This window comes from Lepidochelys kempii, chromosome 7, assembly GCF_965140285.1.
Source record: "Lepidochelys kempii isolate rLepKem1 chromosome 7, rLepKem1.hap1, whole genome shotgun sequence".
Lineage (NCBI taxonomy): Eukaryota > Metazoa > Chordata > Testudines > Cheloniidae > Lepidochelys > Lepidochelys kempii.
In genome coordinates, this window is record NC_136386.1 from 52,008,159 (window position 1) to 52,023,715 (window position 15,557).

At 43.7% G+C, this 15,557-nt stretch overlaps 1 protein-coding gene across 1 annotated transcript in view; it reads right to left on the minus strand.

Annotated features, from left to right (window-relative positions):
* Positions 1-2,841: 2,841 nt before the first annotated feature.
* The window catches only part of EMC3 (ER membrane protein complex subunit 3), a 31,996-nt gene continuing 19,280 nt past the window's right edge, over positions 2,842-15,557 (minus strand). Inside the window, exons 6-9 of the mRNA XM_073352758.2 lie at positions 10,409-10,490; positions 10,142-10,221; positions 6,959-7,041; positions 2,842-3,076 (exon numbers count right to left, since the gene is read on the minus strand). Of these exons, the coding sequence (XP_073208859.1) occupies positions 2,948-3,076; positions 6,959-7,041; positions 10,142-10,221; positions 10,409-10,490 (374 nt within the window). The 3' untranslated portion in view covers positions 2,842-2,947. The remainder of the gene's footprint in view (positions 3,077-6,958; positions 7,042-10,141; positions 10,222-10,408; positions 10,491-15,557) is intronic.

Sequence of the window (15,557 nt, forward strand, 5' to 3'; positions counted from 1 at the left end):
ATTGGATTCACAAAAGTCAGCAAGATGAGTGGGGAGCCACCTAAACTAGCCCAGATGAAATGCCAAAGAAGAGAAGGAGGTGGTGATCCCTTATACCCAACAGCCCAGTGGTTAGGGCACTCACCTGGGAGGAGGGGACCTGGCTGTAAGTCCTTTCTCCAAATCAGGCTGTCTGACCGGGAGGAGGGGCATCCCTTTCTTGGTTGTCTTTTGTCCAGGTTAGGCATGCCATGAGTACGCCTACTGTAGCAGGTCCCGCAGACAAGACAGGTTGGGGAATGTCTAGTTTGTGAATCCTGCCAGGCCTTAGCTACTGAGCTGTTCAGTAATGTCAGCGCTTCGACAACTCTGGCATGTGCACTAGCAGAAATGTGGGCAGCTAAGGTATTTACCTGCAGAAACTTCGCTATCTTGTGACTGTATACACCTACAGGGTTAATGGCAGCTCAGCAGGCATTCTGAGGAGCTAAATTAGTGGCTCCCAAGTTTTCCAGACTACTGTACCCCTTTTAGGAGTTCGATTGGTCTTAAAAGGTTAAAAACTACTTGCTGACAAAATCAGATATAAAAATACAAATGGCACAGGACACTATTATTGAAACATTGCTGACTTTCTCATTTTGTAATTACAAAATAAGTCAAGTGGAATATAAATACTGTACTTCCATTTCAGTGTATAGTAGATAGAGCAATATAAACAAGTCATTGTCTGTATGAAATTTTAGTTTGTACTGACTTTGCTTGTGATTTTTATGTAGCCTGTTGTAAAACTAGGCAAATATCTAGATGAGTTGATGCACCCTTTGGAAGACCTCTGTGTACCCCCAGGGCTATGTGTACCTCTGGTTGAGAACCACTGAGCTATATCATGCACTTTGGTACCTAAAGTAGCAGTTTACCCAAGTCCCTTTGTTAATCTAAGCCTATGGCTCTTGGCTTTGCAGCAATAGCCTGCACCATGGTGCCTCCCAGCCAAGTCCATCCATCCCTCTGTTCCTTACTTAACTTATCTGAAAATAAAATGTGACTATTTCATTCACAAATTTTAAGTGAGTCTGTTTGACAACCTGGGGCAGCTAAGTGCCCTGCTGCTTATTTCTGTTGTTCTTCCCTGATGACCCTTTGGCTATGCATAGGTCCTAGAAAACCCAACAGATGTGTATTAGGCCCCAAACAATGCAGCTCTGAAGAGTGCTTAATGCATCATCTCTCCCTTTGTACTGTAGTGTCAGCTAGTGACAGGGTATACCTGGTCCTTTGTAGCTCCCTGCTGGAGGCCCTGTGGTCCTGCCACAAGAAGGAGCAGTGAGGGTGGGTCCTCTAGGTCTGCATGTAAGCAGCCAATCAGAGCCCAGCAGGCTCAGATAAAAGGACGCAGGGCCCTGGCAGGTCAGTTCCTGACTGGGACCAGTGGGGTGAGGACAGGTACTTTGTGGTGGTCACAGGAGCCTGACTGCCTGCATTTACTGGACCTGGGAGAGAGAAGACCTGAAAGCTTTAACTCTCAGGTAATGGGTGAAAGGAAAGGCACCAGATGGGTAGAGGCTCAGGGAAAACAGCAGCAACCAACTAAAGGAGGCAGTATAGGCTGCTGTAGATAGGCTCACTGGGAGTGGTGGGTGGGCCTGGGTTCCTCCACTGGGAAAGTGGGCTAAGCCCCGAGAAGGGGACAAGCCTGAGTGATGTGTGGGAGTTAAAGGGCTCATGGATTGGTCTGAAGACCCTGCGGAGTTTGTTAAACTCTTTGCTACCCTGGAAGAGGTTCATTCATTTTTTGACTGTTACTTGGCTGGAGGGCTGAGCCACTGAAGACCTGTCAAGCAAGGTTGACAGCTTATAGGGGGGCACCAGGTGGGGGTGGGGGAAGGTTACAGCACCACACCCAAATGATAGGAGGAACTCATGTGAGGTGAGTGTCCACTGTCACAAAGCAGTTTAGCACTAGCTGCAGTACCATCAAAGCAAGAATTATTTTACTAGTAACTTAAGTTGTAGACACCAGGTCACTGTTACACATACTTATATCACATTAAGTCTATGCAAACAGTTAAGTACAGTAAAAACACCAAGAACCATAATCCAATATTAACGTTTCCAAGGGCAGTGTGAATTTGGCGAATGTGGACTGTACTTCTTGTGCTCCCTGTTACACATCATCTTAGGTCAAAATGAGTGGAATATATATTACATACATCTGCAAACTGCACTTTATATCTTGGTTTTTCAGAGGAACAATAATTCTGACAACAGTTGCTTGTGTGGTATTCGTTCAGTGTTATTTCAAGGTTTTTTTTCTTTGTATGGTTTTCTCAGAGGAAAACAAAACCTGATAAAACGGGAAAAGACTATAAACACAAGGAGAAAAAATCAAAACCTGAGGAAACTGAATGTTGAGGCTGATTCTGAAAGATGAGCGATATAGTTTTTTGGTACTTCAGTTCTGCATTTCTTCTTCTGATATGGTTATATTTTTGACTTTGTTTGACTGTTTTAACATCAAAGATCAATTGCATTTCTAGCTGTCTGGATGATTTAAAGGAGAAAATACAGGTGACTAGTGCATTACTTCATCTGTTTGATGTTTGAAGTGTTGTAGTGAAGTTTTGAGGTCTTTATCTCCAAAACCCTATTTTTCATTTGTTTATGATAGAACTAGAAGTTATTGTTTGTCAATAAGCCTCTTGTTTTAGCTGTCATGACTGAAAGATGCATGTCTTCTAAAAAGAAAAACCTCTCGTAGTAACTGGAAACCTATACTGATCCCCTTTGGATCAAATATACCTTGAAGACCGATGGGAACAATAACTCTTTTGAGTCTCACATTAGTGGAAGTTAGATAACTGCGGTTCTGATCTCTTTTATTCTGAGCATCAAAAAGTACAGTATATTTTAGTAAGTAACAGATTTTTTTTTTTAAACATCTTTGCATGAAAACTCAACTCTGCTTTCAGAAGATAGACATCTGTAACTCTTCCTTAAACATGCCTTCAAAGTGGAGATCTTTTGCCATGAGCTCTTCTTCCACATCCTCTAATGCCCACTGATGATCAGTCAGTTCCAAAGCTTCCCATTCCGTCTACAGGGAGAGTAAATAGAAGGGGAGGAAGAAACAGAGAGGGCTGAGTATTAAAACAGTTCTCTTGTCACTTCCTGTGCATATTCTCTTCAAGGATGGTGCAATGTTCTGTATAAACAAACAGGACTATGCCCAATTTCACACTCCTTCCTCAAAATAAATACTTTCTGCATGAAATTACTCACAAGTAGCCTACTCTTATTGAAGAACATATCTGAAAAGTTGGTTAATTAAAGCATTTCAGAGATGTAAGGCCTTTTATGCTTACAAAAAATTTGAAAAATGAGGCTTTTCTTCTTTCTGAAAAGGCCTCTAACTTTTTAGAGTACTGTTCTCCCTCTAAACCGCCCGAGACTACAAATGCCACATTGGCTGGATTTGTTTGTCCCCAGGGGAGCAGTGCCTCTTGGCAATAGGTAATTCACTTGGGAGACATTGCTAAGATTAGCTGTACCTCTGAGAATTCTGCAGGCCTCATGTCAGAATTGATGACATCCACAGGGTTGGGGCTATCCCCTCTGCAGGTCCCAGGAGGCTGTGGAGCTTATACACTCTGTAAGACTGGAGTGGGCTGCTCAGACTGTCTCCTCTAAGGTCAGCAGTTCCAGCGCTGCAGCTGGAGCAACAGTCTAGCAGAATTTCTGCCGAACCTTCCATACAGGTCCCATTTTCACCTCACTGACGCTGGGGCAGAAATCCCTGTTATTTCCTGAGTCATTAGCAGTGTAATCGGTTACAGTGTAACCATAATCAGCAAACACACAAGAATTCTATTTTTAAAGACAAACTAATGGGGTTGATTTGTTTGTGACTGAGCTTATACACATGTCTGAATGGTAATGAAACTTCTCTATTCTCAAAAAAATAAACTTAGGATGACTTAAAATACCACAGGGAAGAAACAAACATGGCAGAAGTCTTATTTGTCTTTTATAAAAACAGGCAGGTTCTAGATTCTAAAAAGTCATTGGAAGATAGGTCCATCAATGGCTCTTAGCCAGGATGGGCTGGGATGGTGTCCCTAGCCTCTGTTTGCCAGAAGCTGGGAATGGGTGACAGGGGATGGATCACTTGATGATTACCTGTTCTGTTCATTTGCTCTGGGGCACCTAGTATTGGTCACTGTCGGAAGACAGGATACTGGGATAGATGGACCTTTAGTCTGACCCATTACGGACGCTCTTATGTTGTTCTTGATGTCAGTAAGAAGGTACCCAGCACTCTTGTTAAGAAGTGGCTGAAGTCCAGCATCCTTCATGGACATGGTAGTTTGTCTTCTCTGAAGGAGGCACTGATGATCACTGAGCAGTGCTCCCGAGTGCTCTCGGTTTCACCAATCTTAAGAGGAAAGGGTCTCTCTTGTATGAGAATGTACTGGTGAACAGTCCATTTTGATCAGGAGAATGGCACCACTGCTTCATTCTGCATCTTCGGAACCAATGAGGCCACTGAATTTCCCTGCTGAATTAAGGTGAGAGCTCTTAACAGCAAGAAGCTCCTGGGTCTGAGGTTGGGCAAAGACAGTCTAGGATGAAATAGCTAGGCAGGATTTGGTGGCTGCTATCAAAGCTGAGAAGGATCTCTTGATTTCCTTCTTGCCTGTGGCATAGAGTCTCAAGGACTGTGACAGAGGGTGCTCCCCTCAGTAAGCAAGGGATTAAACTGACTTCCCCTCTTCCCTTGAACAGGTGCTGAGGCCTAGAACAATGGGTGTGGGAAGGCAGGGCTCCAGGTTCAGGGGGATAGATGAACCCCGGCTGGGGAATCTTATGTTTGTTTTGCTAATGCTAATATGCCTTGATTTAAATAGGAAAAGATTTTTTTCAGCTGAGAAAAATCCTTGTGGATGATTACTGTCCTTTTTCTGCTGAGTCACCCCACCAATTACAAACTCCTTATGTCACCCATAGCTGGTCTGGGAATAAATCTTGAGTCCCTTGTTCTGACTCCTGGATTATGCTTAATTTGAGACAGGTTGTCTATGAAGTATGAGATTACCAGGCAGTGTGGAGCAGGGATGTTCTGGGGATTGCTCATCAATAAGCAACGTCTGGACATTGGCTGTAGTTTGGCTGGTCCCTCCACAGGTTGGGCCCGTGGCTAAATGGTGTCTTTTACCACAGAGCTCAGGAAACTCACTGAATCAAAGCATTTTCAGGGGCAGACCATCAGCCTGACTAACTCCCTTCACAGGCAGCAGCATGGGAATGCTCTAGTCATGGTTTGTGGGAAGTGGTGGGAGCAGGCTAGTGGTGGTGGGGGGAGGAGGAGGCAGTTACTACACTCCTTACATTTCCATTAACCAGAAGGGGAAGTCCTAGGAGTGTCCCAGTGTGTGAGTGGGTACAGAGACTGCTTGGGAGAACTGTGGCAACCGTAGTTCTGTCAGGTGCAGGCAGACAAGATAGTTCTTGATATTGCAGGTCAATGCCCCAAGTACCAGTAATTGTGTCATCAAGCAGGCAGAGGTTGAGTAGCTCTTCAAGGCACCTCTCTGATTCCCTGGGCTCAGGCTTCCAGTATTTATGCTTTCCTTCTCTGCCTTGGTCTTTCACAAGGCAAGATGAAGCACGTACGACACACTAACCTCACTTAGGCTCAAGTTCTATTACTAATGCTCAGGCTTGAGAATTTTCTGTTCCTGTCAGTCATGCCCAATCTTTTCTTCTTGAGTGACAGATAAGCCTCACACATGGACACAGTTTCCATACCTTTAACAATCCGTATCACAGGACTCCCAGCTCTCTGGGTTTTCCAGATTACGCTGTCAGGTGCTGATGAAATCCTACAAGATTTTTACAGAGAGAGCTTGGAATGATCCATCTAGGAGCCCAGCTAACCCTGATCTTCCCTGGAAGTTCACCTGGCTGTTGTTTCTGCCTGTTATCTTTGCTCATCAGCAAGCAAGTTTTTCAATTCAGGAAGAGCCTCGGGCATTTTAACTCTCCAGTGCCGCTTCACTAGTTTTGTTGGATTTAAATTTCAGCGTCACTAAACTCAGAACTTCTGTCTGAGTGCTCTTTATACTTTCTGTCCTTGAGCTACCTTCCTGACTGTACTCGCCTCTGCCAGGCAGGTGAGGATACTCCAACTCTTGATAACTCATTCCCCTGACCACTTTGGTGGCTTTTCATAAAGATGAAGTTGTGCTTTCTCCTCATCCAAAAATTTTGCCAAAAGGGGGGCACACTTTCATCTGAGCTAGACCCCTCTACTGATTTCTTTTCCAAGCTCCATCATAGACCTGCTCCATGAGTTGGGCTTGTGTTCAGCTTCACAATGACCCAACAACCCCTTTTGTGAAGTCATCCAGGTTATTTGCTTCATTTGGGGGAAGGTCCAAAGAGGAAAATAAATTAAGAGCTTGTCCAAATGGATCCTCTCTTGTATTCAGACAGACCTGTAAATAACTAGGTTTACTTCAGATGACTAGAAAGCCCATTCCACTAACACTATGGAAGCTTCTACTTTCTGTGTTAGTCATATGCCAGCTCAGATTTGTGGAAAAAGTGTTTGGATATCATTATGCAGAAATACTCTCTCAATGCCAAGGCACAATAGGCCACTTTGAAAGTGCTGTTCTGTAGCTTGGAGTGCTAATGAAGAGCAGCATTTCCTCCTGAGGTGGTTTCTTCTGCTCTGTTAATCTCCAAGAACAGGGAAAAGGTGGAGGCTATTTCATGAGATAGCTGGGCTACTTATCTATAACAGGAGTTAGCAGAATATTACCTTCACAGATCTCCATTCATCCTCTTTCCTCACTCCTTCAGAGGACCTGTGTTTTCCAGGCAGTGAGTAAGGGAAGAGGGGCTGCATACAGTACATAGGTTTGTAAACGTACAGCACACACAAGTGAATTTGGAAATTTAAGCAATACTGTACCTTAAAGGCTTTGTTAGTATCTGCGGGCATGGCCATTGCTGCTCCTGTCATCTGTTCCTGCATCACCCTAGATTGGTCTGCAGCTGCAACAGAGAGAAACAAGAGTGGATATTTACTCACTCCACATGGACAGAGAGCTCTTGAAAGCACTGTACCACCAGAGAAGAATTTCTGGATCGGAACTGTAGGCTAGAGAGTTGCAGGCACCCATCCACATGATCATGCTATGATGACCCTGCAGGATGACAGTAACATATGCTCATGAGGCAGAGTGGAAAGGAATGTTTCTCATCTGCTAATTCCTTCCTGAGCCATGCTGAGCACCAGTGCAGATGTATGGGTAACTTTCCTCCATGTGCAAGTTTACATTTTGTCCCCTTACTGACAGACCCTGCCTTCTCCAACTTAATGGCTTCCAAAGATACAGACACACAACCTCAGACTCTCCACCAGTGCAGGATCTTTTTAGCATTCCCACTGACTATTTGACTAGGCAAAAGGCAAAGTGTCACAGCTACACAGATCTCCAAACTGAAAACATTCCATGGAAACTAACGCTAAAATGGCTAATGGCCAGAAACAATGAAGGAAAAACAAAACTCATCTTGAACAAGCGAACTGCCCGTAGTGAAAGGCTTCAGTAATCTTCTGCCCAGAGGATGTTCCTACTGAACCTGCAATGTCCAGAGAAGCTGTGGGGAGAATGCTATTAGCCCTTTTGGTGATGGTTCTGCCCAGCTTTCCTACTAAAGCTTCACTTTTCTTGGGTGTAAAAACCTGCAATGACTTAAGCGGAGTGAACCTTGATAAATGCAAGGTAGGGAATCTCTGCTAGCCTGCACTGGTAGATGTTTAGAAACCATATCCAGCTGTATGGCCCTGTTTGTGTCACTCAAATAATAAAAAGCCAGTTATGCTTGGCCCAGTGGAATAGCAGTAGTTTCATTTTGGGAAGAACTCTGCTCTCACTACCTCATTGGTAAGTGATGTGGGTTACCAGCTGTGGTTTGGTTTTTTTGGGTGACCATTGACCAGCAGCTTGAAGGCCATTTGTACTTCTATTAATTCCAGGAGACTGTAATCAAACTTCCTTTAGAAGCTCAGTTACATGCATGGAAACATTTTCTAGGCTACATGATACTAGTCTGATGGGCTGGAGAGCCTGGCATTTGGCTACTCAGAGCATCATTCCTGTGAGCATTGTTCCGAAGATGCCAGCTGTGCAGTTTGCACTAGTAGTGGAGGAAACAGCATGTTCAGCTCAGAGAAATGAATTTCTGACTTCCGTGCAAATAGCTAATGGATTCAGTGTGCCATTGCAACTATGGCACCAGAGCTGGCAGACTTGGAAGATCCTTAGCTGAAAACTCCTGGTCTTGTACTAGAAGAACTCGGTGATCTCACTTTAGAATTCTGTCCATGGAGAGTTAAGCAAGAGCTCTCTTTGTGCTGAAGGACTCCCTGGTTAGAGTCTACTGTTGAGTTGGGATGGAACAGCTCTTCTCATCTATTATCAGACTCAGGTTCTGGAAAAAAGATTTGCATATGTTGATTAAAGTAGGGTCTACTGTACAGGCTGAGGAAGGCCAGCTCCACTCACCCAAATATGGCAGAACACCACTAGCTTTTCTCCCTTAGAGCTACAGCATCCACCATCTTCTTTGTGAAGGGTTTGGGGGCAGTTACCAGCCAGAATGGCAGGGGTCTGTACTGGAAGAACAGTCCTCTGATGACTCTTGGGACCTGCTGATGACAGAGCTCTGGGAATCTCAAGGATTGATCTCTTTTGTGAAAGGGATGACTGGAAAGGCAGTTTTATCCCGTTTGTTTTAACGGGATCGTCAGAGAAGAAAAACTGAGTTTTGTGGGGTCTCTCTCTAGCTATCTAATACAACCCCTCCTAGGGATGTAACTTCTAATGCAATGGAAGAAAACTGAACACAGCTACAAATGATCCATCCTGTGGCCACTAAGCCATGCTGCCTGAGTCAGCTTGTAATGCTTGTTCATAGTCCTTGGTGGGGATTTCACATCAGGGTTTCTCAACACAAGTCAATTTTTAAATAGGTAACGGGGAAAGTCTTTTCTCAGAACCATCCTAAAGATGGACATGACAATCCCTAAAAAGGCAGAGCCACGGAGATGGAGACTGATGCCTATAGAAGGCCAGGCTGAGACAATTTACCCCCCTCTCCTTTGTCCCAGAGTGAGCCTGAAACAATGAACTCTTAGGACCTTGGCTGCATATTCTTCTTTAGTAGCATCCACGATCCTGACATTTGCAGCCACTGTTGCAGTCAGTACAGCAGCCCCTGCTGTTCTGATGTAAACTTCAGTTTATTTTCTGCTGTCCCCACCCTTCCAGTGGATCAGAGATTCTAACTTGGAGGCACAAGAGTGAACTGTAAAAGTTGTTGGGGGAAAGCTCCAGGAGTTCTGGGGTTATTGCCTGGTGTTTTGGCATGAGTCTCAAACCCAATACCTGCTTCCAGCCCTTTCTCTGAGGTGGCTGAGGCTTACTGAAGTGGGCAGGGGCTGCAACTCCTGTGTTTCTCTTCCCTGTGAGCAGGGGCGGAGAGAACATTTATATACGAGGTGTGTGGGGAGGAGGGAGATGTGAACTCCTAGCTTCCCAGCCAAGAAACTTTTGACAGCAACCAGTTGTCCCACTGCCCCGCATCTAGAAGCAAAGACTAGTTAAGTCTTTGCGCTTTTCTTTAAAGCTAAAAATCCAAACAGATTTAGAGATTTCTCCCCACCTGTTTGAGGCTAATGAAGGAAAAGGCAACTGGCTACCTCCACCCTAATTGAATTGACCTCGGTAGCACGGACCCCCCACTTGGTAAGGAAACTTCCATCTTTTCATGTGCTGTATATTTATACCTGCTTACTGTATTTTCCACTCCATGCATCTGATGAAGTGGGTTATATCCCATGAAAGCTTATGCCCAAATAAATAAAATTGGAAGGTTATTAACAGTCAGTGAATGGGCAATGGATTAGACTTCCAAGGCTAGCCATACTGTCATCCATTCAGAGAGGATAGTGGTAGGACTGAGTAACATAAGGGTCTGACAGGACAACTCATGACTTTCCTGGTCCTGCTGGGAGTCTTGTATTCACTCAGATGATCTCTCCAACACAAGCAGAAACCAGTTAAAAACACAAACAATAGGGTCTTACCATTATCTTGACCCAGGATGAGCGTATAAATGCTTCTAAGTCCAAACACATTCAGGAAGTACCATGAAGCAGAACTCACCCTGACAAACCAAAACAAAGAGATTAGATTTCAGCTCAATGAGTGCCTGAATGCAGGATGCCTATCTTCTGATCTCACTTCAGGCATGCTTGTACAGGCAGAGGCACTCATTCATTCTAAGCTTTTCATAGCCAAGTTCCACCATTCCCAGCCTGTGTGATGTATTGATTAAAAAACAAAGCTCTTACCAGGATGCATCCAAAGTGAGCAGCTCAATTCCCTGCTGCAGCATTGGTTTAAAGCGCAGCGTCAGGGGAAATGGTACCTTTGCTGTAAGGAAGGCAAACAAGACGATCTCACAAACAGTGGTAAGCAACTGCAGAGCTGTTCCACAATCAGCTGTTCCTCTTGGTATTAACATTTTTCAGCTGATGTATACAGAACTCACTTATTTTTTTTAACTCCCAGTAAAAGTCAAATTTTAAAGGGTTTTTGAAAATAAACCAAATAATCACTGCTATTAACACATCCATGATGGACAAGAGTCATCTCACAAACAGCAGGAGTAAAACAAACTCCAAACTGAAGGAAAGTATATATGTTTGGAACCCACTGCATTAGTTACTTAGTGTGACTTGACTCTTACACGTGTGGAAGGAAACCTACTCTGTCAACTTCAAATCTAGGCAATAAAAAAAGTTCCAAGCAGTTATTGGTGCTACACCTGCTCTCAACTGCACCTACCAGTGTCTGTATTTCATGGTCATATTTTGCTATTTTTGAAGAAGTGTTTCTCTCTCCACTGTCACTGAGTGAATGAGCCATTGCATCAAATAGAGTGCAACTCTGCCATAAATACTGAGTATCTCCCATTCCCTGCTAGATGTTAGTGGATGTCTGCTTAATCACAATAGTGCCAGTAGGCAGGGTGAATTTGATTTAAATCACTAGTCAGGAAGACTCGATTTAATCATGGATTTCTACATAAAAGTGCATTCTTGTTGGTGGTTATAACCTTAATACATATTCTTCACAACTCAGAGATAACGTAGGTTTCATTTTTAGAAGGTACACACTATACATTTTTAAAGTGACTTTATTTTGAAAACTTTTCAGATTAGTCTTACAGCTATATCAGAAAATGAATGATTGTTTGGTTATTTCATTTACCAAAGGTAATTGAAGCAGATATTTATGAAGTCACTGGGAGGTGAACTATCTCCAATTCAACAGGTTAATCATTAATATTTGGAGGATTTTCTTGCCATGCTGTATTAGGAGGAGAACATCACCAGACAGACATGTAAATTGTTTTATTTAACTAAAACAACAACGTTATGTATTCTGGATATTTTTTTCTTCAACAGAAAACTTATAATATTTTAACAAAACAAGCATATGAATTTTTGAATTTAGTTGAACATTCAAGTTTTTTAAAATCAGGTTTGTTTTTATTAAGATTGTTTTTAACTAAAATAGTTAAATTGAAATATTTAAAAACAAAACAAATTAAATCGACAGTCAGGTAGGTCAACATGAAAAACTTAAAATATTGGCTTCTGCAGCTAACTCAGTCATCTTCACCTTCATTTTCCTGTTTATTCATAATCTGGAAAAGAAAAACAAGCTTTCCTGCTTTTTGAGGTCCCAAACGATTTCTCAATTTGGAATGAATTAGTCCAAAGGAAGAAAATATTCTTTCTACATCGGCAGAAGAAGCTACTGCAGTTAAAAGTGAGATTATCATTTCAACAGTCTCTGAATCCAAGTGCTTAAGTGACTTCCACCAGTTCACTGGTGTGTTAGTCTCTAAGGTGCCACAAGTACTCCTTTTCCATCAGCAAACATATTTCTTGAACAGTTCACCCTTAGCTCTGAAGTTTATTATAGTTGGCATTATGGAGGGTTGGTTGCTGGATGTCCATGTCGTAGCCAACTCCTCTTCTTCAGCAGTTAAGGTTTGACCCTGGTAGCGAGTATTGAGAATATTTCCAGGAAAATGAGCTAGAGATAGTGCTTGTCCCATTCGTGTGGTTTTTTTTTTTTTTTTAATGCTTGTAATTTAACTCTGTCATTGCATATTTCTCTCTTTAAGATCTCAGTTCCTTCCAAATTTCAACAGCGTCAGCAATAAAGCAGCTATTTCCCTGCATTTTGCTCAAGGCTACAGAAATAGGCTTCAGGGTACTCAGCATGTGTTCAACATTTCTCTTAAGCCCAATACTGAGAACCCCCTGCTCAAAGCAGAACCAATCCCCAATTAAATCATCCCAGCCAGGGCTTTGTCAAGCCTGACCTTAAAAACTTCTAAGGAAGGAGATTCTACCACCTCCCTAGGTAACACATTCCAATGTTTCACCACCCTCCTAGTGAAAACATTTTTCCTAATATCCAACCTAAACCTCCCCCACTGCAACTTGAGACCATTACTCCTTGTCCTGTCCTCTTCTACCACTGAGAATAGTCTAGAACCATCCTTTCTGGAACCACCTCTCAGGTAGTTGAAAGCAGCTATCAAATCCCCCCTCATTCTTCTCTTCTGCAGACTAAACAATCCCAGTTCCCTCAGCCTCTCCTCATAAGTCATGTGTTCCAGACCCCTAATCATTTTTGTTGCCCTTCGCTGGACTCTCTCCAATTTATCCACATCCTTCTTGTAGTGTGGGGCCCAAAACTGGACACAGTACTCCAGATGAGGCCTCACCAATGTCGAATAGAGGGGGACAATCACGTCCCTCGATCTGCTGGCTATGCCCCTACTTATACAGCCCAAAATGCCATTGGCCTTCTTGGCAACAAGGGCACACTGCTGACTCAGATCCAGCTTCTTGTCCACTGTCACCCCTAGGTCCTTTTCCGCAGAACTGCTGCCTAGCCATTCGGTCCCTAGTCTGTAGCAATGCATTGGGTTCTTCCGTCCTAAGTGCAGGACCCTGCACTTATCCTTATTGAACCTCATCAGATTTCTTTTGGCCCAATCCTCCAATTTGTCTAGGTCCCTCTGTATCCTATCCCTGCCCTCCAGCGTATCTACCACTCCTCCTAGTTTAGTATCATCCGCAAATTTGCTGAGAGTGCAATCCACACCATCCTCCAGATCATTTATGAAGATATTGAACAAAACCGGCCCCAGGACCGACCCCTGGGGCACTCCACTTGACACCGGCTGCCAACTAGACATGGAGCCATTGATCACTACCCATTGAGCCCGACAATCTAGCCAACTTTCTACTCACCTTATAGTGCATTCATCCAGCCCATACTTCTTTAACTTGCTGACAAGAATACTGTGGGAGACCGTGTCAAAAGCTTTGCTAAAGTCAAGATACAATACATCCACTGCTTTCCCTTCATCCACAAAACCAGTAATCTCATCATAGAAGGCGATTAGATTAGTCAGGCATGACCTTCCTTTGGTGAATCCATGCTGACTGTTCCTGATCACTTTCCTCTCATGTAATTGCTTCAGGATTGATTCTTTGAGGACCTGCTCCATGATTTTTCCAGGGACTGAGGTGAGGCTGACTGGCCTGTAGTTCCCAGGATCCTCCTTCTTCCCTTTTTTAAAGATTGGCACTACATTAGCCTTTTTCCAGTCATCTGGGACTTCCCCCGTTCACCATGAGTTTTCAAAGATAATGGCCAATGGCTCTGCAATCACAGCCGCCAATTCCTTTAGCACTCTCGGATGCAACTCGTCCAGCCCCATGGACTTGTGCACGTCCAGCTTTTCTAAATAGTCCCTAACCACCTCTTTCTCCACAGAGGGCTGGCCATCTACTCCCCATGCTGTGCTGCCCAGTGCAGCAGTCTGGGAGCTGACCTTGTTAGTGAAGACAGAGGCAAAAAAAGCATTGAGTACATTAGCTTTTTCCACATCCTCTGTCACTAGGTTGCCTTCCTCATTCAGTAAGGGGCCCACACTTTCCTTGGCTTTCTTCTTGTTGCCAACATACCTGAAGAAACCCTTCTTGTTACTCTTGACATCTCTTGCTAGCTGCAGCTCCAGGTGCGATTTGGCCCTCCTGATTTCATTCCTACATGCCCGAGCAATATTTTTATACTCTTCCCTGGTCATATGTCCAACCTTCCACTTCTTGTAAGCTTCTTTTTTATGTTTAAGATCCGCTAGGATTTCACCGTTAAGCCAAGCTGGCTGCCTGCCATATTTACTATTCTTTCGACACATCGGGATGGTTTGTCCCTGTAACCTCAACAGGGATTCCTTGAAATACAGCCAGCTCTCCTGGACTCCTTTCCCCTTCATGTTAGTCCCCCAGGGGATCCTACCCATCCGTTCCCTAAGGGAGTTGAAGTCTGCTTTCCTGAAGTCCAGGGTCCGTATCCTGCTGCTTACCTTTCTTCCCTGTGTCAGGATCCTGAACTCTACCAACTCATGGTCACTGCCTCCCAAATTCCCATCCACTTTTGCTTCCCCCAGTAATTCTTCCCGGTTTGTGAGCAGCAGGTCAAGAAAAGCTCCCCCCCTAGTTGGCTCCTCTAGCACTTGCACCAGGAAATTGTCCCCTACATTTTCCAAAAACTTCCCGGATTGTCTATGCACCGCTGTATTGCTCTCCCAGCAGATATCAGGAAAATTAAAGTGATCCATCAAGTGATCCATCTCCTGCGGCCCATTCCCAGCTTCTGGCAAAATAAAGGCTGGGGACACCATCCCAGCCCATCCTGGCTAATACCCACTGATAGAGCTATCCTCCACAAATTTATCTAGTTCTTTTTTGAATCCTGATATAGTCTTGGCCTTCACAAAATCCTCTGGCAAAGATTTCCACAGGATGACTGAGTTGTGTGAAGAAATACTTCCTTTTGTTTGTTTTAAACCTGCTGCCTATTAATTTCATTTGGTGACCCCTAGTTCTTGTGTTATGAGAAGTAGTAAATAACACTTCCATATTTTCTCCACAGCAGTCATGATTTCATAGACGTCTATCTCATTCCCCCCTTAGTCATCTCTTATCCAGGCTGAAAAGTCCCAGTCTTATTATTCTCTCCTCATATGGAAGCTGTTCCATGCCCCTAATAATTTTTGTTGCCCTTTTCTATACCTTTTCCAATTCCAATATATCTTTTTTGAGATGGGGTGACCATATCTGCACACAGTATTCAAGATGTGGGCGTACCAGGGATTTATATAGAGGCAATATGTTTTCTGTCTTATCTATCCTTTTCTGAATGATTCCCAACATTCTCTTAGCTTTTCTGACTGCCACTGCACATTGAGTGGATGTTTTCAGAGAACTATCCAGGATGACTCCAAGATCTCTTTCTTGAGTGGAAACAGCTAATTTAGCATCACTTTATATGTGTAGTTTCAGAGTAGTAGCCGTGTTAGTCTGTATTCGCAAAAAGAAAAGGAGTACTTGTGGCACCTTAGAG